General features: G+C 42.2%; 1 protein-coding gene across 4 annotated transcripts in view; it reads right to left on the reverse strand.

Moving 5' to 3' along the window:
- SLC2A9 (solute carrier family 2 member 9) overlaps nt 1-26,143 on the reverse strand; it is a 119,349-nt gene extending 93,206 nt beyond the window's left edge. The window contains exons 1-4 of one of the 4 annotated variants that reach the window (XM_061379639.1): nt 26,109-26,143; nt 10,836-10,922; nt 6,097-6,182; nt 312-410 (exon numbers count right to left, since the gene is read on the reverse strand). In XM_061379639.1, coding sequence (XP_061235623.1) covers nt 312-410; nt 6,097-6,159 — 162 coding nt within the window. In that variant the 5' untranslated portion in view covers nt 6,160-6,182; nt 10,836-10,922; nt 26,109-26,143. Of the gene's footprint in view, nt 1-311; nt 411-4,069; nt 4,347-6,096; nt 6,183-10,835; nt 10,942-26,108 lie in introns of those variants that run through there. The other 3 variants (XM_061379638.1, XM_061379637.1, XM_061379640.1) reach the window with 3 other exon arrangements.
- Nucleotides 26,144-26,200: the final 57 nt, after the last annotated feature.

The raw sequence follows: 26,200 nt of genomic DNA on the forward strand, positions 1-26,200 counted from the left end.
AGAAATACTATTAAAAACACCTTATTCCTCAAAAGTGTGCAAGACTCGGGATTAGTCTGGTCTTGGGAAGAATGAGAAGCAAAGCATGTGAACCCACTCACCTCAACAGCAGCATTTAGTTTCCTGACAGCTCTTATGTGAAAACCTCATGGATAGCAGAAAGAAGCTCTCAGGCAAAGCAGAGTTTGTACGAGATTGAACCTCTTCTGCTACACGAGCAGGGATGTAGAAGCAGGATGCTGATGAGCGCACACCAGCGGGGCACGGCTGCCCTCTGCTGATACTGAATTCCAGCTCTGTCGGCCACTTACCGCTGCAGGGGCGTTCACCACAGAGAGATTGTAACCGTAAAGAAAAGACGACCCAAAAGCACCAGTTAAGGAGGCTACAATAAGACTCCCAGACCAATTCTGAAAAACAGAGAAAAGATGCAGCTACTGTTAGTATGCTTTAAATCAACATACCTCAGGTTTTAGACACTCCTTACACTACCTTGCAATATGTCTCTGCAAAATAACAACCTGAAATACTTCCCCTTGCTGCAATTCAACGATCAGCAGATTTTAAGTGACAGCATCTCAGTTAACATTTACCAAGGTGTAAGCGAACATTTGAACTTCTTTCAGCCTCACGGAGTTTTGCTGCAAGCATCTGTCAGCCCTCATACCAAAAAGGAAAATGCCGGAGAAGAATATTCTCAGTAAAGGAAACTGCTGGAAATATACCACTAACAGCAAAGCAAGGAGTAGCATATATTTGATGCAACAGGTTCACCACCTACCTGTGCATAGACCTGACTTAGCTGGAAACCTGTGAAATGGTGTGCCTTCCTCTTCCATGAGTATAGGGTTCAGTGAAATTGTGACCAAAAAATCAAAACTTTGCCCACAAACTAGGTTTTGTAACTCAAATGCAAGTCTCCAACTGTAATTTGCTGCCACACACCTACACTCTCCAGTGGAGATGCCATTTGCTCTTTTTCTCCAGACACCTCTACCCTCTCAGGTTTCCTCCCTCCATCCCTCTCATCCTGTTTTCAGCCAAGAATTCCTTGTTCCACATCAGCTGCTGCATGAAAGGTAGAATTGATTTGATCAATGCTTTGATTTGAAATATTTTGCATATAAGGGTCCTTTCTACCTTCTCCAGTATTAACTTTCTGCCACTTCTGCTGAATTACGGAGCATGGCAGAAGTGATCACTGCCATTCCCAAGAGATGTTAAAGTTTGTGTTACAGTGGCTGGTTGATTGTAAATGTCATTTTATAGATTAGAGAAGACAAATAACCTTTCTTGACTTCTGAATACACTGAAGTAGATGGCTTTTGATGTATTTGAATTAAAATCCAAACCAAACCGACTGTCAAGAATTCAGAATTTCAGGCACAGCTCACTGATGTTTTATGCCCAGCCTCATCACCCACTGAAGCCTCAATCCTTTTAGAAGGAGAAAGACTTGCTTAAGCAGGCCTACTAGACTCAGCTTCAGTTATATCACTTTCAGCAAACAACAGGTTAATGAGTCAATACAACCTGTCAACTGCACAAAGCTGTGTTGCCGCTTTGGAAGATCTGGAGCATGAAGTAGGTTTGTGTAGCTAGCACACAGCACATGTGAAGTGACAATGAACTGGAGCAAGCTCCACCAGCCTCACAGGGGCAGCTGGGTAAGTGAACACACAGTGGTTGTTAACACATCCCACACTGTCACCAGAGATATGTGAAGAAGGGATGAGATATCAGGTTTCCAGGGAGGGACGGCAGCCTACATCCCAGCACACGCTGGGTCTGCCGTGCCCTGCAGCTGCTGCTTCAGAGGGCTCCAAATGTGCCCTATGGGACAGCTGAGTGGTTTGAACTCCACACCATGTGAGAACTTTTTAAGAGATTATACAGTTCGTTAACCAGCCTGTTCCCAGTCAGGTTAGGAGTAAGTGTACATAGGGAAAAGCCTTGTGGAAGAAATCCCACTGACTTCACTGCATAAGCCAAATACAACTTATTATTAGCCAGCTTCTTAGAATGAACCTGACACACACACACACAGCTTTGCACTGTTATTTTGGTAGTGAAAGTTAGAAATTTTAACATAAGGATTAATTTACTCCTGGAAATAACACTTCATATTAGGTATCCACTATTTCTCTACTATGCACAAGTATTCCTACACTTAGGAGAAATTGCTACCACACCAAACCAAGGATGCTGAGGAGAATATTCCTGGAGGTCTACTAGGCTGCTCCCAGAGGGTTCATAAATGATAAGCACAAGTTCACAAGTGCTCTGTGGTTGATGCAATATTGCTAAAGGGCACTACTCCAACAATGTTAGACCCATCAGAAAAATCCTGCAAACAAAATTGCTCGGATCATATAGCCTGGTGTTTATTAAAAACTCCAGTGAATGCTTAAACCTTTCAGCAGAGCACATTATATGCACATGAGGCTAAGTGAAAGGTAATGCAGGACAAATCACTGAAGTGCTGCCAAATTAGAAACCCCAAATCCATTTTATCTCCAAGTGTTGCAAATAGCTGGGTTTAGAACCTGCTTCATGGATCAGTATCCAAGAATTTTCCAGTTATAGAGCCTGCTGCTGAAACCCTCGGACTTACTCGATTTAGAGTTTTACAGTCCTTGGAACATGAAATTCAACTTCTCCATGACCTGTCACGCTCATACGCAAACATTTTAAATGTTTGCTCAGATTTCAGCAATGCCAGATGAAAGACGAAAGCACAATGAAGCAAGAATGACAAAAAGAAAGCAAACTATTGCTTAAGAAAAATATTAACCCTGTGGCAATGTTAACAAAAGGAAAGGGGTGGTGGTGGTGAAAAGCGTTTATGTGCTTTACAGTGGACCAGGAAACAAGAAGGCAGTCACTCCTCCCTCATAGGTGTTCCTTAACTTCACCGCCACCTTTGTGCTCACGCGTCTCTGCCGTCAGCGCAAGGGCAGGTAGGTGTGACTGCCACCACACTGATCTGTGCTCAGTCAGGGGAGCTGCTTGTCAGTTCACAGCAGAGACCTCCAGATACCTGAGAACTGCTTAATTGTGAAAGTCCACAGCTTTGGTGTTACCATAGATCCCAGAGCACAGCGCTCTGGAAGATGTTTTCCGCAGCTCCCGTCCTTGTTCAGTGTGCAGTATGACATTCGTGTAGGCTACTAATTGCCCTTTTTTTCTTCTTTTTAGATGTGTGACAGGTTGCATTTCAGTTTTCAAAACACCGTTTAGAATATAGTACTTTAGCTAGCTAGTTATAACCCCCATCTCAGATTAAACACAACTGCCAGCAGTAAATACTGCACACGTACATAAGGAAGTTTTAACATTCTGAAACAGATATTGCTAAGACTTTCTATTGATATTGGGAAGCTGGATATTGAAGCACCTTACCCTGATCCCTTAGTTTTACGGAAGCGCTCAGCACACAGGCAACTTCTAGCTCGGAAAGCGGCAGCTGGGCGCTGCTGGCAGGTGTGCCCAGGGACACGGTGGTGCCGAAGGAGGAAAACTCCGCTGCTCTCCCCAAGGGTCTGCCCTTGCCCCGAGGATCTGCCGCTGCGGGCGGTGAAGCCCCTGCGCCCTCTCCGCTCCCTCCGCCAGCCGCCCGCCCCCTCCGGGCACGCCAGCCCCGGCGCTGCCCTCCGCCCGTCCTCTGGGTCCCTGCTCGGCCGCCGCGGTATTTTTAGCTCTGCCCGCCGCCGGCCTCTCCTGCACCGGCACCAACAACTTTCCGAGCGGGGAAGGGCTCGGCGGCGCCGCCGTGCAACCTGAGCTCTGCCCCGCTCTCCGGAGAACGGCGGCGAGTTGCTCCGGCTCCCACGACCACCGTGCACCAGCCTGGCTCTTCCTTCCTCCCCACCAACGCTGGGAAAGGACCGAAACCGTCCCTAGCCCAGCTGATCGTCCCTAATGCGAGGGCAGCGCAAGGCCGAGCTACCCGCCCTCGCCGCCGGGATCGCTCCCGCCTCGCTGCCCGTTCAGCCGGTGGCCTTCAGCTTATGCAGCCGCGCTCCTTCCCGAAACAAGCGGAGACTCCGCGCCGCCCTGCGCTACTTACGCTCCTGCTTGCGCGGCGGCGGCCACCACCCTCTTCCAGCGCCACCAGCGTGTCCGCCTCGGGCCCCGCCGCATTCTCCATGCCGCCGGCGCACGTGCGCAGCGGCCGCGCATCTCCGCGGGGCGCAGCGGGGGCGCGCCCGCGGAAGGGGCGCGCGTTGCGCTCCGGAGGCTCCGCTGCCGGGGGGCACTGCCCGGGTGTGCAGCGCCGGCCGCGGGAGTACATGGCTACAGGAGGGGAGCGGGACATAGCCGGGGCTGCGGGCAGGGAGAAGGGATGGAGAAGCGCGGGCTCATTTATCTGCGGGCTCGCACATAACTTAGGCAAATGTGCGTGCCCAGTGCCGTGAGTGCGGTTTCCCGGCAGGCCACTTCCCTCGGTAGGGATTTACACAGCAGCGCAGGTTCGGCAAGGAAATGGCAGGGCTAGGTGGTCCCGCACAGCCCCCCCGAGGGGGCCAGGAGCTGGGGATCACGGCTTGCGGGGACGGTTAGCCGTGCCGCCTGGATACCGGGACTGCCCTGCTGTAAGCAGACGCTGGAGTCGGAAAGGGAACAGTTTTGTCGTGTTGCTGGGGCTTCAAAGTGAAGATATCCCAAGACTTGCAGCTAATTAAGATGTTATCCACAAGCCGTAGGGATGTTTCCACAGCCTTAGGAGGTTTGGAGGTTTGGATCTGAGGCGTTGCACTACTTCTGTGCAACAGGTGGAGATTAGGCATGCTACCTGGGAAAGGTAAAAGCTCTCAGCTACTGGTTTTGAAGGTGTCTGTTTGCAAACATGGGGATTTTGACCTGCTAAGATTTAAACTACACCTCCTAGTTGGCAGAGGATGAGTATTAGGTGCATCTGGGAACTATTCCCAGATGGCTGCTGTTAATATTGGTGTAAATCTGTGCTGTTTCCATTTCTGACATGCTACATACCTCTCACAAATAGCTCAGAGCTCTCAGAGACACAGAGAATATAATGCCATAAAGCACTGCAGGCCTGAAAGCAGTTTATGATGCAACAACTTTGAAGAGTCATTGGCAAAGATCAAATGAGTGGTGTTTAGACAGAAAGCCAGATGCTATTCATTAACCTGTCAAATTGTCATATATATTAAGAAACATCAGGATACATAGATGATCCATACATCATTTGTAATGCGTTTGAATGGTCATAAGCAGTAAAACAGTCAAGTTAGGATAATCAAGCCTTTAAAATCCATAGTGTTTTGGGATGAATCATACTTCTGTTTTATTTAAGTTTCATTTAATATAGCTCAGAGCAAGCAATTTAGTTCATACTCAAATACAAATAATATGGCTGATGTGGTTAATATGTACATAATTTCTCACTTTAACGCACTCACATATTTTAACCTTTTACAATCGCTGTTAGTAAGTTACAGAAACTAAACATGTGCTACTCTTTGTACCACTCAAATTTGATCCTGTCAGCTTCCCCTTGTTCAAATCTCCATGTTCCCTTGGAAAGAAGCATTATTTTGCTCTTCTCTAACATGTCAGAGCAGAAGGGTAAAGATGGACAGAATACACAGCTTTGCAGGTTCTTGTATAAGAAAAGTGTCAGAGGCCAAACCAAAGCTTTTTTTTTCCCACAGAATACATCCTCCCAAGATCTCCTTACAAAGGCACAGAAACTCTCTTCCAAAATATTACCACTGTCTTCAGTGACAGAGTCCCTCCCCAAAACCAGAGGTTTTAACCTATCCCGAAGTCAAGGAACCCCAGAATATTTTACCTAAACCCTTTTGAACTAGCCCCTAAACCTGGCTAGTTCAAAACCGGATGCATATAAAGAATAACACAGGAAGAACTGAGAGTCCTGTGGTACAGTCTCACAGTGAGCCCATCAGCAGTCCAGGTACCAAAGGCAGAAAGGGAGCAGCAGCGTTCCTCTGTTTAGGACACTGACCTGTGCCTGCAGGTATTTATATAGGTTCCAAATAGTTACTTTCTGCCTCCACTCCCCAGATAGCAAAGAAATGTGTTGACAGTAGATTTGCAGAATTCACTCACCAGTTTTTTCTTCACCACGTCATTTTCTTTTGTGTCACCGTTGCTTTGCTGTTTGTTCTCCATTCTGTTACCTTGTTAGGGAATAGCTGAGGAAAGAAAGAGGGAAAGTTGTGGTATTGTTCAGCTGAGGGAGGTGAGGGTTTTAATAAAATCATAAATCTGACCCAGCAAGGATTTGAAAAAGCCTGTGAGAAGTCTAGATACTCCTTTTAAAAGTCAGATCCTTGTTCAGGAAGGTGCAACAGCACCCAACTGAATGTGGTTAAAAGCAACTGAAACATACATGCTCATGGTGCTGAAGCAGCCTGCTCAGAGGGCAGCATGTGTACAGTAGTTGCTAATACAACTAAAGCAGGAAGGGAAAAAAGCAACAGTATCAGGTCCTTCAGTGGACATACTGTCTCAATTCAAATCAGAGCATCAGACCAGCTGCAACTACAAAAGAAGTTCAGATGATCAGGTGGAACTACATTGCTATGGGTTGCAGCCAGGACATTTGGATTAACTGGTGGTGTATTTCTAACGATTATTAGATCTTATATTAGCTAAGGCATTGCCTGAGGACATTTGCAAAGGAGAGGTCCATTTGTTTACTGCTCTATCAAGAAAATTCTTGCCAGAACAACATTGTATGAGCTTTAATAATGTTAAAGGATGTTTTAATCACCATTTATTAATAAAGTAAACTGATTTCTGGGATTTCAGAGAGGATACATTATCTGTCATTTACACTGTGCTTCACTGTATGACCTTGGGCTGTCTGTCCATCTGTTCATTTCTTTTGGAATATGGATTACTGGGTTCTTCTATCTCAGCATCTTGAGATGACAACACATTTTAAGACCTTTGCTTACTTGGTCATTATGTAATGACAGATGCGACCTTGAATGCAAGTTGTCTTGTAGACAAGAGTCTAGAAGATATTAAAATATGATACATGGGCTGTAACAGTCAATTCAGTGAAAAGAAGAAATTGTGTCTGATAGAAATATGCCACTGGCAATGCTGGGACCATTGTATCAGACAGTTCCAAGAAATTAGGCTGGGTTTTTCAGCAAGAGAAGCTGGAGATGTGGCAGTATACTGTAAGCACTAAAGCCAGAAAAACGACTTTCTTCCCTCTCTACCTCTCAGTGCAGTGAGTACTAAAAACTTGCAAAACCCCTTGCCCTCTGCTGCAAAGAGCTTTAGTAAATTCTTGCTAAACTACTATTCAAAAAGAGCTTCCAAAGCAAAGGTAATTCACTTTATAGGAGAGATGCTAACCTCATCATCAATCAGTTCACTTGTCCCCTACCACATTTAACAAGCACACCAAAAATAATGTCAGACTTGCTCACTGCTATACTGTATTTCATATATAGATAATGTAGAAAATTAAACTAATGAAGACAGAGCATGAAAAAAGGCATTCTCAGGCTGTAATTTAAGATAAATAATGTATGGGGTATGGCACCGAGACAGCACAGGCTCAGTCAGAAACAAACTTATCATCTAAAGAGACATAACTTCACAGCTAAGCCACTAGGAAAGATAACTGGTGTCTGCCTCCCCTCACTGCATTCTTTTTTTTTTTAATGGCTGAATCTTTGTCTTGGACTTTGAGCCCTCTTTAAAACACTTTGAAGATATGTCTGTTGTGTCTGAGAAGTTTAATTGATAGCAGTACACCATCTGTGGAAGTGTTCAGACTGAATTATCCCTCATATATTTTGGGTAATCCTCATTTCACAGCTCTTTGAACATATCCACTCAACTGTAGAAAAAGGAAAGTTACCATGTCCAGGACAGACATTCAATGTGATGCAAAACCAAGAAATCTGGACCAGGGAGTGAGTAGAAATCACTGAAATTCTGCACAGATTTGTCAGTGTTATTTGTGCACTCATATTGACTTGTGTGCAGGGAAGAGAGACATCATTACAGCAAGCAGAAACCTGATCTTCAGACTGCAGTCTGAAAAAATCTAAAGAAGTGACGTTCCACTTACAGGAATGAAAGTCTGAGATTTGCACTGCTGCTGCTGGTGGCCACTCCTGAAAAGTTTCAATAGGTGGGGCAGGGCAGTGTATTCCTTCCTCCTGAAGTTCTTATTGCTAGTACCAGGTAAGTTGCTTAAGTTGTGGATCCAGAAATATTCATTAATAATTCATTCTTTATCATGGAAGATTACATCTGCCTGTTCCCTAGCTTGTACGGTTAGTCAGGAGGTGGCCCACGACTCAGGAAAGGCTCATTTATGTCAGGTTAGGGGGCACTTTCTGTTTCAGCATTACAATCAGAGCTAAGGTTTGCTAACTGACATACCCAGTGGTTTATATAGCTGTGTACAGGTTGAGTTCATTAGGAACATGGAATCCAACTGAATCCTACAATTTCTTAGCCTTGGCAAGGGTGGCTCAGCAATTCACAGAGCAGAAGCCTTATGACTGGCACAGCAAACTGATTTGAGAGAAGTATGAATAAACCTACTATCATCTGGGTTTGGTTCTGAACGTCCAATGAACATTCAGCATTCATTAACTGACTGCAAATCAGGAAAAACAAAAGCTGTTAGACATCTGTTATGACCACAAAAAAAAAAAAAAACAACAAAAGAATGAAGGAAGCAGTTTCAGGTGAACTCAGTTTTAAATAGACTCATTGTGATATATTACTAAATCATCACGGAGTTGGCCATCTCAGAAAAAGTAAGTTATAAGCCACAATTATTAAGAAAAAAACATAACAAGAGTATAAGACCTGAAATACATCAATTATTGCTGTTGTCCAGTCTGAGCACAAAGCATTGTTTTGGCCAGTAGCCAGTCAGGGCCTATTTGCTGTCTTGCTCAGATGGGCCTGGACTTACACCAAGCCACTGGTTTCTCCACCCTAGGCACAACACAATCAAGCTTGAGGCAGTTTATTTGTCATAGAAAAGGTTCTGTTGACACAAATTCCTCATGATGGACAAACATGGCTTTCATGTTTGTCCCACAAGTGCAAAATATATTACCTCTGTAGAAAGACTATAGAATCATAGAATCATAGAATAGTTAGGGTTGGAAAGGACCTTAACATCATCTAGTTCCAACCCCCATGCAGTGGACAGGGACACCTCACACCAAACCATGTCACCCAAGACTTTGTCCAACCTGGTGTTGAACACCGCCAGGGCAACTTCCCTGGCAACCCATTCCAGTGCCTCACCACTCTAACAGTAAAGAACTTCTTCCTTATATCCAATCTAAACTTCCCCTGCTTAAATTTGAACCCATTACCCCTTGTCCTATTACTACAGTTCCTAATGAAGAGTCCCTCTCCAACATCCTTATAGGTCCCCTTCAGATACTGAAAGGCTGCTACGAGGTCTCCATGCAGCCTTCTCTTCTCCAGGCTGAACAGCCCCAACTTTCTCAGCCTATTATGTCTGTGTCAGCACTGCACTATGGACAGAGAAAATGTGGAAACCAAAAGAACAGCCTCCAGATGACAAAATTCACTTGTAATTATAAACTAGCAGCATCCCTCTCAGAGATGGAAAGGACTTTTACCTCCTCAGAACAAACCTTTCTCATGTGTAGCATTAGAATAGTTTGGTTTCTTTTAAAAATGGGAAACAGGAACACTAAGAGAGACAACACGGCAGTAGGGTGGGAATCACAAAGCTTTGCAAAACATGAGAACATGTAAAAATAACCCAGACAGATTCAGTAAGTCCTATTAGGTCACAGTAGACTGACATCTAATAAGAAGTAATGTAACAGACTTAAGCTGAGGACTTCCCTCTGCTTCTGTCACTGGTATATGGTGTGTACTTCAGTGAATGCGCTCCTCTCCCTGGTACTGTAAATCACACATACTCACACAAAAGAAACCCACCACTGTTTAATTTAAAGATTGATTAATTAGAGCATCCAATGTGAAGAGCATGTTTCAAATTTCTGTGTCCCCCAAATCAGGAACAACATATTAGGTCCTGCTAAGCGACATAGCTATCTAGTTAAAATAATGGTACTCCATTAAGAAGTGAAAGTATTATTTTATTCTTCAGTAGTTTTGTTAAGAGAGACCTATTCTGGTGCAAATAAGACCATACAAGACAATGTCTCTTCTACTGTTTATGGAAAATGTCGAACAGTCCCAATGTTAAAATAGCATTGCTGGAGTCAGGTGTGTCATGTCTTTAGTTTGTCACAGAACATTCCTATGGTAGTGACCTATTTGGCAAGAGTTAATCTCAAATATTGTAGATACCCCTGCTTCCAGAAATACCTTTCTCTTAACTCATCAGTTGACACAGTGTTAAAAAATATGTATGCCTCTTTTGTCCTATATGTGTAGTATCAGTTCTAAAATATCTTTACAAGATGATGGATTATTGTATCTGGATTTCAATATTCCATGCAAGTCACAATCTGAGCTCTTATCCTGAGAAGGGAGAAGTTTGAATTTCTATTTAAGAATGAAGTGCCTTTTTGGTTTGGGGTTTTTTGTATAAATTGGGAGAAAAATCAAAGCTCTTTTCCATAGAAATCTATTAACCAGGAAAGGAAGACAGATTTCGGAGTTGATGACTGCTGATATAGAAGCTGAGTACCTGACTAGCACAGGTAATTATTTATTTACAAGTTTCACAGAATTTGTTTATACCAAGATAAATTTATTCCACCCTCCCCAAGTCGAACCATTGAGAACATTGCCAGATTTGAGAAGCTGCTCCAAAGTATGAAGTCCAAATTCAGGTTGTTACTCACCACTTATCCAAAGTATTCTTCACTCCCAGCGATGTTCAGTGCAGCTCAGAGCAGCCCTCTTCAAGACTGTTACAGCAGCCCTCTTCTCTGAAACAGGGACAGTTATATCACTGAATTAAGTTCAAAGCCAGCTTTAACTCTTTTATACTTTTTCAGAAGGAATAAATGATTAACAGTAAAAGCAAAGATAGCATGACGTTTCAGTTGGAATTCATGCAATAAGTCTTTCCTACCCAATAGAAAACAAACTGCCTTGTATGGCTGCAATACTATACAGAAGGTCTTTGTTTCAGTCAGCACAAAATGTGAAAAAGCTTTGCTTCCCACATTTTAACCAAAAGACATTTGAAATGCAAGTGCCTAAGGCTAGGACTCACATTCATATACTTTTACCCCATTATTAGTGACCAGGTAGAGGAACACCCACAGCATTCCATGTGTTGTAAATGGCTTGTAACAGTGATGTGTTGTAATTGTGCAGTATTTAGATATGGCCATGAACCTAATACATCTGCGTGCTTTTTCTGTATAAACCAAACCCCAATATTCTGTTGGAATGTAGAAATTTTCACACTTATGAAAGTAAACATCTTTCTGTTGGCTCCGTCATAAAAGAGATGGGATGCAGAGCAATAAGGCAACTGAACAATAGTTCTACTCATTTAAAAGGAAAATATATAAGCAAGCCTGGAAGACATCAAGGATGTTGTCATTGACTTGTCAGGAGTGACCCCTTTGCAAGACTTTGAAAGGCTGGGCCAAAACACACTACAGCAGGAAAACCCACAACAGTTCATAAAAAGTTTTACGTTGTCTGCTCTTGTGGCTTTGTGCCATAGAGAGGAACTCCATATCAGTGTTAGTTTAAATACTAAACAAAACATGAGTCACAACAAGGGTGTATCAGTTCTGACTTTGCTTTTGCTATCAGTTCCTTACATCCCAAAGCTAAGCAGAGATTAGAACACTTTTTGATGTGAAAAAGTTGCTTTTTGTTTTGTCTTTTACCTGCTAGCATGGGTATTGCTTTCTCTGAAAATCCAGTATATGTTAAATTAACCTCATCAGCATTTCCTCAAGGACTTTGATAGCTAATTTAGTTGGATTATGTATAAACTTGTAGCAGCTAAACTCTCTAAGATGTGTTAGGTAGAAAGGCAGCTGCGCAGATGTGAGTTGGCTGAACCTGTAAATTCTGGCTGGGATTTGAAGAAACTTTATTCTTTTAGGGAAGGTGGCATTATGGAGCATGTGGGGCTTGGTCTGTATTTCAGGTTATCATTGTCCTGGAAGCTCCTCTGGATCACTTTTGATCCTGTTAAATAAATTTCAATGAAGTTCTCAAAAGATATTGCCATCAAATTTACTTCAGCTAAACACAGGCACCCTTTGGTTACAAGATGCTAATCAATGAAAACATCATTTCTGAGGAATAGGAAAGAATTTCTCTCTCAGATCTCCTAAGTATACTTTATCTAAAAGTGACTTTGCACTTGGCACCCAGTATCTTAAAATTAATAGGGGAAGAAAATTAAGTCTTGTACTCTAGCTTTCTGTGACACAATGGTTACAAGGAAGTAGGGAGATTCTCTTTTCATTCTTTGGAGTGAGAATGAGGGAGCAGACAGGGGAGTTCCAAACAGATCCTTTATCTCAGATACAAATGACAGATAATACCTTCCAGACCTTTATACATTGAATTTACATATTAAATAATCTGCATTTTAATTGAAATCTTCATAACTTTTAAATTAATCCAAAGTGATTAGGTTGTGGCATCTAAGTCCAAGGTGCACTGCTTCTTAGTAACATCTGTCATTTGTGGAAAGGACCTGCTGCTCCACATGTCCTGTCATTAGCAAAAGGATGGGAAAATAAGCAAGACAAGGCTATAAGCTGTCACTGCTACATTATAAAACCAGGTATAGGTGGTAATGTGAGCTTTGGGAAGATGTGCTGTTCAAAAAAAATGATTCAGTGACCTCTGAGGAGCAGCCCACTTTGTTCTAGAACTATTTTTTTCAGACTAAAGAGGCTCTGAAGGCCTCTTTGATCCCTCTTTTCCCAAGTTTTAAATTTAAATTTATATATTTGGCCTGTATCAACCTGAACAAGAATATAGAGAAACCATCTCCAGGGCAACTTATGCAGTCATGGCTGAGAAATAGGATAAACAAAACAAGAATTACTTTGTTAGATATTACACAAGAAAGATGCTAAGTTTTTTTTTTTTTTTAAATAGAAATTATAAACAGAACAGAAAATAATAGAGAGAATCTTTACAAACAAGCGGAAGTTAAAAGCTCACAAACTGAAAATTCAGGCAGCAGTCTGTGAAATTTTAATTTCTGGTTTAAGATGAACTTTTTCATTTTTAGGAAGTTGGAAACAAAAATGTTGAAGTAAATGTGATAGCCAGAAAGTATACAATGTCTACATCTATAGATATGAATGCTCATTCCCACGTAAAGATGTAGTTGGTTCCTATGCAGATAGGTCTCTTTGGAAATGCAGTCTCAAACTGGTAAACCAAGCTGATGCTTACATTTTAGTTGCATATAAAAATAACCTGATCTGGCAAAGTACTGGTATACAGTTAAGTTTTAAACCTAATTCCATAGGAAAATTAAGCATGTACAGAAATCCTTTGCTGGCAAAAGATAGAACATCTACCTTCTCACGAAACTGGTGTCTTTTATGGCGCATGTCCTTGATGGAAATTATCACGTTCTTGCACTGCTAAAACCACAGTTTTGAGAGAAAAGCCAGAGCACTGCCCATTTTTTTTTAGTAATCTTTTATGTTTAAAACCCTCAAAGTTCCAAATCCATAGGCATCAGTACAAACACATCTGACATGGGGGAGCAGGACAATAATTATGAATATTTAAAACTAGTTTTTTACTGAGTGCTACGTATCAGTGCTTTGGATCAGCTACAGCAGAGTATTTCTCAGTTCTTTACAAGAAAAAGTGGTTAATAATTACCCATTGCTGTGCTGGCCCATTATTGTTGCTTTAACCATTTTCTCTCATTTACACATGCAAGTCTGGTATGTCATCATTTAGAAAAAATCTCATGAGCCATGAGTTTAATGTCATCATTATGTTAGGGTTATTTCCAACATTACCTTCCATGTAGATTAAAGCTAGTTAAATCTTTGCCAAGCTATTTCCAGTGAAGTCAGCCTAGCATCTACCTACTATTTAGTAAATGTTGAATTAAATATTGACAAGTAAAAGCTTTTATGTTGTAAGGTCATGCCCTGACTTAAGGATAGAGCTGCTCCTGGGTACAGGTTAATTCCGGGTGCAAACACCCTCAAAGTACCTCTTGTTATAAAGAAGGATTACACCCCAAAATGAAGACCTTTTAGGATGAGAATTTTGGGCTCAGTTCTAAGTATTTTCTTGGTTGAACAACAGAATACTTTCAGAATTTCCAGGACCAATATGTTTGAACAGCTACTGTTGTCTTCATTAATGCTGTATGTTAACTATGCTTCTCTGACCTAACCCATAGCAGAGCATCAGTCTTTAAGTCCAAGAAAGTAATTTATTTGAGTGGTACAGTGGTAAAAGCAGCTTGAGCTGGGTGCCTCCAGAGAGGGACCCTAAACAAGGAAATCCCTGGGCAATTATACCCTGACAACCAAAGTTCCATGCTCCTCACATGACAGTTCAGTACAATATCAGGGTGTAGGTTCTTCTTGCTCTCCATTGGGTCTCTTTACTGTCTCTAGGTAGGCTGCTTCTCTCATCTCTAAGGCTGCAGCTTCTGCTGGTGGGGATAGTGGCCTTCTTTGCTTCCTCATCTGGTGTGAACCAGCTCTGGGGCCTCCTTCTACTTGAGCAGGTAAAAAGCTCAGCGTATCTATGTGAAAGTTCACAGCTTGCAGCCTGAGGCTTCAGCACACCTAGCTACTAATGGTAAGTAAGTTACACTAAGTGACTAATTTCCTTTATTTCCTTACATTGTAAACAAGGAAACTTCTCACCATTTTACTAAGGCTTGAGCCTTTTCTCTTCAAACAGTAGCAAAACCTGCTTCTAGCAGGCCAATATACCCTGAGAGATGGATTCTTTGCACATCTTTTCCTAACATCTTACTGTAGGCATCAAGAACAGGCAGGCAATTTCTACTGAAACAGTTTCTCCAATCAAAGTTCCTATTGCACTCAGAAATTGTTTACTACTCCTCTTGAAATCTTCAGTGGAGAACCAGTGATCTATTTGAAAGATCACTTAAATTTCTAACCCTGCAGGTGAAGCTCCATGTTCTGACTCACACAAGGATAAATCTTGTTAATATAATGACTCCTTCTAGCCTTAGACATCACTCCTGGCTTATGTGGAGATGGAAATGAAAGAAAATGTCTTTGCATGCATTGCACTCTCAACCAGTCTCTGACTTGCTCAAAATTTGTGTTGCAGGGCTCGAGCTCCAGCCCCCTGGGAACAGCAAGCACTGCCCAAGCCTGGAGTCCACACATTCCTCACAATGCTGAATGTGCCTAAAAAGGACGTAAAGCAAGTACAGAGTAGAAGTATATGCTCATGTTGCTTTCTTGTGAAAGCTGGTCCTGGAAATCAAGCTGAGAAAATAAACTCTGCCAAACTTTCTCCTATCCAACCTGCCTGGTTATTTTAAATAGCTCCAATCTCAGCTTTGCTTTAAGATGCCAGAACCTTTTCGCTTGTCTAGCTGTAGTTTTAGGTCTGATATCTCATTTTTCTTCATCTAGGGACTAAAAATATTGCAGAGATGTTTCTGTAAAAGATTATTGTCTCCACAGATTTGAGAAACCTGGCAAGCAGCAGTTAACCACTTATTCTCTTGAAGGCCAAGAGATATTACTGGAGTATTCTCCTCTAAACATAGAGAAAGCTACTGTAATGTAAGAAATGGATTTAAAGTGTCAGCATCTTAATTAATGTAATCAAAGCTTCGTATGTAAATATGGTAAAATTCTGCATGTTCTGGACATACATGTTTTTCTTCCATTTTGAGGAACTGGAGAACGAAAGAAAAAACTGATGAGATAGATCTTCCTGCCTCTCCCAAACGTTAGTCGTGATTTCCAGGATCATTTGTATGTCTTTTGTTGTAGCTTTAAAGATGTTACCAAAAAAATTTTCATCATATCCTGTAGGTTTCAATTACATGAACGTAAAGATACAAAACTCCCTTACACTTCCAGGGGTTATGAAATACTGGAAAGGCTGATGTCTGAAGTGCCTGCTTTGCATTTCAAAAGCAATTGGGGTTAAAGTCTGTTAGTTATTACCATTTTCAGCAGTTGTCTGTGTCAGGGCCCTGAGCACATAGCCTGTTCTGGGCTCAGGGCCAGCTTAAAGGGTGGATGCAGGCACACAGCCATGAGGAGAGCCGCTCTAAAGAGCAGGGACTCCCCTTCACCTTCATTCAGGAGAGCACTCTAAGGGAATGGTCTCAGCTGTTGTCCTCAGTCCAGGTTGAGCTGATCCACACCTTTACCCTAACCAATAGGCTTGACTGTGGCTCAAACTCAGACCTGCCTTGTTGCCATGGATCAGGTTGATCACAGGGTTATGCCTGACCCTGGGTGCTGGGGTCACGGACCTGACCCTGACTTGCTGACTTCAATTCTCATCTGAACCCCAGACATGCTTCATCAGCAGAGGGTTGTCTGAGGTCAGGGCTCTTGGCTGAACCTGGCCACTGCTACCAGGTGACTGGCAGTCAAACAAAGAAATAGTACTTAACATGCATGAAAGGCACTGTTGTATAGTAAATTCAGACGTTGTGTGGAGCTGCAGACTAGTAAGAAAAGAACAAAGTACTGGAGGTGCATTTGACTCATCATAACCCACCCCCCATGTAGTGAAACCATCAAAATTATTAAAGGGATAAAATCAAGCTCACTAGTAATAAGCATGGGGGTAGCACACTACTGTTTGAGGGACAACGTGCTAGCAAGGTCTTTCTGTCTGGCACCTCAGTGGAGGTAGAGGATGGAGATCCATGAGGCAGCAAAGATGCAAGAGTTATTGATGTGTTAGAAACCATGGAAGTGTTGAGAATGGCCAGGTGAGAACTAGGGCTCCTCTCTCTAAAAAAGGTGATCAGTAGCCCAACTGAAGCACACCTGCATCAATGCATACCGGCAACAAATAGGAGCTGGAAACCATTCCTGTGCAGGAAAACTATCACTGAAGCATGGTGGGATGACTTGCACAACTGGAGTGTTGCAATGGATGGCCATAAACTCTTCAGAGGGGATAGGTAAGGAAGGAGAGGCAGTGGGGTAGCCTTGTGTGTTAGGAAGTGTTTTGATGGTTTAAAGCTTAATGATGGTGACAATAGGGTTGAGTGTGTATGGGTAGGAATCAGGGGGAAGGCCAACCTTCTGGCAGAGGGCCAAAAGGAGAACCTGAACAACTACATGCCTAGCAGCCTGACTTCAGTGTTGCAGAAGGTTATGGAGCAGATCATCTTGACTGCCATAGCGTGGCACTCAAGAACAAATAGGTACAGGACAACTGGGTCATCAGGCCTAGGTAGCATGCATTTATGAAAGGAAGGTCCTACTTGACTGACCTAGTTTCCTTCTATGACATAGTGACCTGCTTAGTGGATGTGGGAAAGGCTGTAGATGTTGTCTACCTAGCTTTTAGTAAAGCCTTTGATACCATTTCCCATAGCATTCTCCTGGGGAAGCTGGCTGTTCATGGCTTGGATGGATGCAATGTCTGCTGGGTAAAAAACTGCTGGATGGCAGAGCCCAGAGTGGTGGCAAATGGAATTAAATCCAGTTGGCAACCAGTCACAAGTGGTGTTCCCCAGGGCTCAGTACCAGGGCCATTTCTGTTTACAATCTTTATCAATGATCTGGACAAGGGGATGGAGTGCACCCTCAGTAAGTTTGCAGATGACACCAAGCTGGGCAGGAGTATTCATCTGCTTGAGGGTAGGAAGGCTCTGTAGAGAGATCTGGACAGGCTGGATCAATGGGTTGATGCCAATTGTATGAGGTTCAACAAAATCAAATGCTGGGTTCTGCACTTGAGTCACAATAACCTCATGAAATGCTACAGGCATGGGGAAGAGTGGTATAAACTGGTAATTGAAGAGAAGCCATTAACAGTAAGAATATCACAAGATTATCAGATCTTCGGACATTTTACAAGAAGGAATTTTTATTGCCAATTATACCAACAGGGTGTAATGGTTACTGAATTGTATCCAAGTGCATGACTCATATTTCAAGAAATCCTGGGACAACGCTATGTTATTGCTTTTCACTTTGCTGTTGGTTCAAGGGGCATTACTTTCATGTTGGGACTTCTGTTGTCAATTCATGAAACATTAATCTGAGAAGAGAAACAGGAATCTATAGGTACTACACACTAAGCCATCGGGAAGAACATAAAAGCTGTAAGTTTATTCCCCAAGTGACTACTGAAATAATTAGTAACTGCATGGCAGAGATTTGGACAGACCCCCTCACCTCCTGTTTCTGCTTGTAATAGAAATCAAGGGTTCAAGTACTTTGCATGACTCTGTCTGTGAAGTTAATTCACTGTTCCAGACCAGTACAGTATATGGATATAGATAATGTATGCTTAGATACGTTATCTAGCATACAAGCAACATTGTGCAAGCTCTAAATCATCATGCTAAACTTATATTGGTCATACTGCTAAATTTAGCTACTTCTGCATATCATTAATTCCATCATTAGCAGTTGTATTGTGCATTGCTCTATCTGGAATCTACTGCTGAAGCTATCATTGAGTTATTGTAAAAGGAGGGCAGATGTGAGGAGAATGTTTGCGTAACAGCATTCTGGGGACAGTCATATCTAAAGCTGATTGGAGAGAGCTATAGAAAGTAACTTTGTGTTTTAAGTGATAGATAAAATTGCTCATACATACATATTAATCAATGTAGAAAATTCAATACATACACAGTAATGGACTCACAGGTAGCTATTTCAATTTGGAAAGATCTTTAATCAATGTGGATAGTCCTAGCAAGCTGTCAGTCCAGTTCTCGGAGGCAGACAAAGCAACCTTATTAAGAGTCCTTATGTTGGTACTGGTCCAGCCAGACTGCAGCCAGCAGTACATTCTGTTATAGACCTTTCCTCTTACAGAAGATGCAGAGAAGGAAAGAAATTATGAATGCTACTGTGTGAGACTAAGTACACTAAAGAATTCTTAGCTTAGGAAGGAGATGTGCTCTTTCCCTAGAGTTGTCTTTTCCCTGCAGAACATTTGCAAGTGCAGATAGCTACACAGTCTCATTTTAACAGAACTAGCCAGCACTCTATTTGGTCTAGCCCCACAATCACATCTTGTAATGGGTGGTAGTGGCTATTCAAATGAGAAACAAAGATAGTATAGGAAAAGTTCACCTATCCAGCTTCTGGTTATTGGTTTCTTTAGGAACTCCAAACTTACCGTATGTATTTGGATCCACTTTCCATGCTTCTGTTTCATTTCTCCAATTTGTTTATATTTTGTTATTCCCACATCTTATGGCAATGAGTTCCACAGGATGAATACATGAGGTTGTCAATTTTAGCTTCTTTTCTAATGACTTCCCTGGAAGTCCTCTAAGTCTTGTGTTTTGAGACTTATGGATCATATCATTCTGAAGATAAGTTGTGCTGGTTTTCATGCACAGTTGTGAACTGTTTGGCTCCCTGAGCACACTCCTCTCGTGCCACATTAACAACTGTGCCTCACAGGCTGTATCTAAATTAGTCATTAAAGCAATTCTTACTTTCCTAACTTTACAAGACATCCAGTTCGCATACTCAAAGCTTCTGTGCTCCACAAGCCAGAACATGTCTTGGTTTACTTGTTTTCAAACACAAACAGCACTGTGGTTGCACTTCCCAAAGTGCCCAAGGTATCAACCCTCATCTATTGCTGCAACAGGCAGCCTCAGCCTGAGGTTTCTCCCCTATCAACAGTGGCTTGGTGCGTTTATTTTAAAGAATTGCTTTGCACAAGAAACCTCTGTTTTGGTAAAATTCTTCACTATTTTTTTTTTTTTTTTTTGAGGTGCTGCAGTACTACCATGAAATAATAGCATAAAACACAACATGGAGCAGAGGCAAAACTGAGCTGGAGTCAGACTCTCCTTGCCTCAGAGAAGCAGGGCACCGCAGCTAGCACTGCTTGCTGGGGAAGCCAGCAAAGGGGAATTGTCAACAAAATAGAGCACTACAGCCTACAGAAGCAGTCGGTTGTTAGTACAGTCCTAAAACATAGACACGTCTAATTAACAACATAAAATAAAAGGCCAAGAGCAAAAAGCAAAGAGCAGAGGAAGTAATCACGTCTTGAAGAAGACTGAATGTCTATCATACTCCTCTGAGTTATTAGTTTGCAATTGGGGCAATATTTAATCAATTTGTATTTCATCACATATTCTCCATCCTCTCAAGCCTCCTGCATTAAAATTCCTTGTTGCCATGGTTTAAGCCCAGCCAGTAACTCAGAACCACACAGCCACTCTCTCACTCCACCTCCTTCTTCCCCCTCTGCTCCTGGGTTTAATTAAAGTTCCCTCCCCTTCACTCCCATCTTGTATAATTGCTTATGCTATTTCCACTTCAGCTGTGTCTCTGAGGGAGAGGGGTTTGAGAGCTCCTGGCTACCTTTTCCTAAAGACCCAGCACAGCTAATACTGCAATTATATAAAAAGTATAGTTTCCTGTACTTGACTGGTTTTTGTGGCTGAGGAATGCAAACCATTTGAGTATTAAATACCATAAGTGTCTGTCATGCCTGTTCCCTTTTCTTCCCCAGCCAGGACCCTCTTAAAGAGGACTGCATGCACATTGGGCTTTCAGAGTGGTTTTGTTCACTGATGCTGTGCAATATCAAATGTGTAAGGTATGCTTTTGAGAGCCACAAAATACTGCAATCCCATCACTCTGAAATCATACTATGGAGGGGCAGAAGCATATAGGCCTATCATCAAACATGCTAACCTTTTCCTTTCATTTGTTTTATGAAATAAAGTGGATTTTCAATTAGTGAGAGTAGCTCTGGTCTGAAAATAAGGGCTCAGGCAGGTAACTGTAGCAGCAAAAGCAGATGTCTTACAAAAACTTTTGAGGGCTTTTAGCAATATATCCTGTAAAATACTTCTCTGGCCTTATGCAAATTTTCTTTTCTCCTCCCCACCCCCACCCCCCCCATCAATTACATTATGAACATAAAACTCAAATCTGATATACAACAATAAGAGATCTGCTCAATAGTTAAGTCTAAAACTCCTCATTGATCTTCCATAACGTGTTATGTATCAATCAGTGATATGAAAACAACATATTAATCCTGTCCTTAAAATAATCTTCTGCAGGCATTTAAGCTTCAGACTAAACAATGTAAAAAGCACAAGATGGTGCTTTGAAGAAATAGTAAGAGCACATATCCTGTAGTTTAATAAGGAATTATCAACACATAGTATGACATTTAAATAGAATCAATAGTGCTTTATCAGCTGCACAAGAACAAGCTGTTACTCTGCAAGCAATTGTGATAATAATGCCACTGCGCTCGGTTTTTCCAACTTTGTATTCAAGGTCTTAACAGACAGAGAAATGCCACCATGGAAGAGGGAAACACCATGAATCTGTTAAACTGCAACTCATGATGATGGTTCCTAGTTAGTACAGACTGTTTGCTGTTATCGATTCTTCCCTAACAGGGCACAGATCTATTCTCAAGTAGGTACTAACAGCTGGAAAGGTGCCTGATTGCTTCATTAGGCTCTAAAAGTGTAACACAGGGCAGCAGGAATAGTAAAAAACTAACTTGTGTAATTACTGTTGCAAAACGGGCATGCAGTTTCTATCCAGTCTGAAAGAAACAGTTGTCTAGTGCCAGGGTAAAATAGATGAACTTTGAATGTAGCCACTGTTACTCCTGTATTAATTCTTACTGTCTCAAAGAAAGCAAAACAATACCATACCATACATACATACATAAGCTCTCTCACTACAGTATTTGTCATAACTGCTTTGGGTAGAATCAAGCCAAATGCTGTAGACATACATGCTGTTTTCATGGAATACCCTGAAAATATGTAACTCCTTGAAATAGCTCAGTGCTGGTGTCAGCCCTAGTTTGATAGACTACACTCTCAACAATCCCCAGGGCAGCAAGGTAGCATAAATGCTATATTCTGCAGATCTAAGACTTCGCAATTCTCTCAAAACAAATCTGGAAATTTTTGTGATCTTCTCCATTCAGTCTTCCATGGCTGTTCTTTTGTTACTATGGTTTCCTGTTCCACCCCTTGCAGGATATGGGCAAGGCAAAGTTAATTCCTGAAGCTCCTTAAGCTGCTGTTCCTGTCTTGCCTTTCCTCATACTTCTGTGAGACCAGAACATAATGTTATCTGAGGCTCAGTTTTGCCCCATGGTCCCTACATCTTCATGTCTTGGTTTCACAGTATCACAGTATCACAGTAGGTTAGAGATTGGAAGGGACCTCAAAAGATCATCTAGTCCAATCCCCCTGCCGGAGCAGGAACACCTAGATAAGGTTACACAGGAACGTGTCCAGGCGGGTTTTGAATGTCTCCAAAGAAGGAGATTCCACAACCTCCCTGGGCAGCCTGTTCCAGTGTTCCGTCACCCTCACTGAGAAGAAGTTTCTTCTCAGTTTAAGTGGAACCTCTTGTGCTCCAATTTGTACCCATTCCCCTTGTCCTTCATTGTTTGCCACTGAGAAGAGCCTGGCTCCATCCTCGTGACACTCCCCCTTTATATATTTATATACACTAATAAGGTCACCCCTCAATCTCCTCTTCTCCAAACTATAGAGACCCAGCTCCCCAGTCTTTCCTCATAAGGGAGATGCTCCACTCCCTTAATCATCTTAGTGCCCTGCGCTGGACTCTCTCCAGCAGGTCCCTGTCCTTAAACTGAGGGGCCCAGAACTGGACACAATATTCCAGATGAGGTCTCACCAGGGCAGAGTAGAGGGGAAGGAGACCTCTCTGACCTACTAACCACCCCCCTTCTAATACAACCCAGGATGCCATTGGCCTTCTTGGCCACAAGGGCACAGTGTCGGCTCATGGTCACCCTGTCGTCCACCAGGACCCCCAGGTCCCTCTCCCCTACACTCTCTCTAACAGGTCGTTCCCCAGCTATACTGGAACCTGGGTCCCCCAACAGGACTCTACACTTTCCCTTGTTATATTTCATCAAGTTATCCCTGTCCTGGGCACAGCTGCACCCCTCCAGTTATGTCATCAGCAAACTTCTGAACACTAATCCCTCACAAATCTTGATAATATATTAAATAATACTGTCCCATACGACCCTTGAGGCACTCCACTAGATACAGGCCTCCAACTAGACTCGCCCCATAGACTACAACTCTCTGGCTTCTCTCCTTCAGCCAGTTCACAGTCCACCTCACTACCCGATCATCCAGACCACACTTCCTCAATTTAGCTGCAGGATGCTGTGGGAGACGTGTCAAAGCTTTGCTGAAGTCAGGTAGACCACATCCACCGCTCACCATCATCCATCCACCGCGTTGTTTCCTCATAAAAGGCTACAAGATTGGTCAAGCACGACTTCCCCTTGGTGAAGCCATGTTGACTGTCCCTCATAACCCAAGTGGTTTGCCACTTAATTATTTTGATTAATATTTGTTTCCCTTTAGATGCAAAGCACTACCACAGAATCCTGCTGTCTGCAATTATCCCAGCCTCAACCTTGCTTGAAACCCTAGTTGAAGAGCTCTAACTCTTCAGTTCTTTTCTCTGAGTATAAGGAATTTAGACCTAGTTCTAGTTGGAATGCATGCATAATGTGCTGCTTTTCATCTTTTTCTGGGAACCTTACCTTATGCTCACAGTTCACCCCAAAATCCACAACAGCAGATAGTAATGCCAAAGACTGTTTACTACTGTAGCAGTCTTTGGCATTATGGGGTCTAGCCCTGTGGTATTCAGACCTCATTAAATGACCTCTGTCCTGACCTACATCAGTTGATTAAGGCCTAGCATCCTTTGTTGGATAGGATGCATCAAGGACAATATGTGATGCGAGGTTAGATTGCAGCACATTTGCATGCACATCTTTGCTCTGACTCATGCCTGTACACAGAAGACACAGCCCTGTGTTATATAAGTCCCTGACTGACCTCAGGTTTTTGAGACAGCAGATTATATATGATGTTAGTCCTCAGACTGACACTTCTCTGTTGTGGTGGGCTGTATGTGAAAGCAAATACGAAGACAACTCCAGTGGCATTTGGACACTGGCCATCTGAAGCTATCTTAATTCACACATGCTTCCAAGCTGAAATGTTATTAATTACTTATACAAATTGTTGTTCTATCCAAGCTGTCAAGGAAATGCTTGGATAACAAAGCAAGGGAGCTTTCAGATACAAGTAGTGAAAGGGATAATGTGACAGCTTCAAATAGCTGTGGAAATAGAGAACAAAACCTCATGACTTTTGATCGCATGCTGCTTAACTTCTTTTTGCCAAAACGCAAAGAGGGAGGAATCTGGCCGTGACTTTCTTTTAGGCTGCCCTCTTCTCTACAGCATGTTCTTTCATGTTTGCAGGGATTGCCTTGAAATACTGACAGCTTGGCAGACAAAACTTTTTTTTTTTTTTTTAACTATAGTTGCTCCTCTTCAAGGCTACTGTTTGGTGGTTCTGCATGAAATGGGATGACTTGATTCCTGTAGCAGTGTAGGATGACTCCAAACTCTTTGTCTAAGTGTGTGAGTTGATACCACTCTCTTCAAAGTGTTCTGATCTGTGTTATGCCCTTATTCATCTGCTTGCTCTGCTCAAGAGAACCAGTAAGTTATTTCTTACTCCTTTAAAAAAAAAAAAAAACCACCAGCTTGCAATCAAAAAAAGTTTGTACTGGAACAGCTTCCTATTACAGAACCTGAAGTTTTTTTTTCAGCTGGAAACCCATGTGTCTTCCAATATTACCTATTTGTTCTTCATTTTAAACTTGAATTAAAAAGGTGTGATCACAAAAAAACTTTGGCAAACTGGAAACTAAGAAGCAGTAAGAAAGTAATGGAACAATAATAAATATTTCTTCCTCAAACTCTATGGCGTAACTCAAAATCCTTCCTCAATAATAGCAGGCTTATTGGCAACAACCCCTTAGTTAAACAAATCTCTATTAGTTTTTCCTTCTACTCATTGTCTGTGAAGTTTGTTCGTAAAATCTCTTCCTAGTAAAACTGTAGGATGAGTCAAAAGCTTCATTGTCCCCTTCACTATAACCCTCCAGGGTTAGGAATGAGGAAAAACTTCTGACTGCTAAGGCAAAGCCATGAGAGCACTACGGCTCTCTCCTACTGTCCCTTGGTAGGATTCTCTGGTTTCAGTGTAGTGGGGAAGAAAAAGAAAAACCCTTGCTCAGTTACTTGTCCCTTTTTTAATTTCTCATTTTTGGAATTGGAGAGAAACATTTTTCAAGCAGAAGGATTATAGCTCAGCACCAGAAAGAATGAGTTAATTTTATTTATCCATTACTGTGTTTGCTATGAAGGAGGATGCAAGTTTAATATTCAGTGATTTGCTATATATATTTTTAGAATCTGGACTTTGATGTTTTTTTACTATAACATGAGGGTCACTGGGAAACATACACCCTAGGTGCAGAGAGATAACCAGGTGACTAAGGCCTGGCACTGGATAGAGAAAAGCACACCATGCTTCAGCGCAGTCCTATTTGGAAGGCTTAGGTTTTGAAAATAAACACAAAAAAAAAACCCAAACCTACACAGATTACCAAAACTGAGAAGCAGATTTTTTTTCCATCCTTTGGTTTTCTCTATACAGCTACCTTCTTCCTCCTATTCTCCCTTTGCCCCATCACCACTATGGTTGAGCAACACATGGAAAATGTCATCTTCAGGCTGAGGACCAAAACTCTTTTTCAGTGTCAAGAAGAAAAGAAGGGGTAAACGGGAAATTGAGGTTGGCAAGACTAGAACAGGTCTTACAGAAAGAGAGATAATGCAGTCTGGACTAGAGCCTGGAACGTATCAGGTCTTGTTGCTTAAGGAGCAAACAGGGCAGCATGCAGACACTAGCATCAGCTGTCTCTCTTATTCCCTACCAGTGGTACCGAGCAAGTCAGGTACAAGCATTGCAAATATCTGAGACCAGTGGAAACACCTGGATTTTATACACATTTTGACTCATCCTCTTATATTACAGTTAATACTTTCACTAAGACAGTCTACCAATAAAAGACATAAGTACTTACTACCAAACTATGGCTCTCAGCCCACCCAACTTCCAGCTGTGCAGCCTTGGAGCTTTGAACTCTGACTTAGTGCAAGTGGATTTTTTAGCTCT

This window comes from Neopsephotus bourkii, unplaced genomic scaffold (genome assembly GCF_033783945.1).
Source record: "Neopsephotus bourkii isolate Nb327-2 ecotype Australia unplaced genomic scaffold, CSIRO-AGI_Nbou_v1 NB_1780, whole genome shotgun sequence".
NCBI lineage: Eukaryota > Metazoa > Chordata > Aves > Psittaciformes > Psittacidae > Neopsephotus > Neopsephotus bourkii.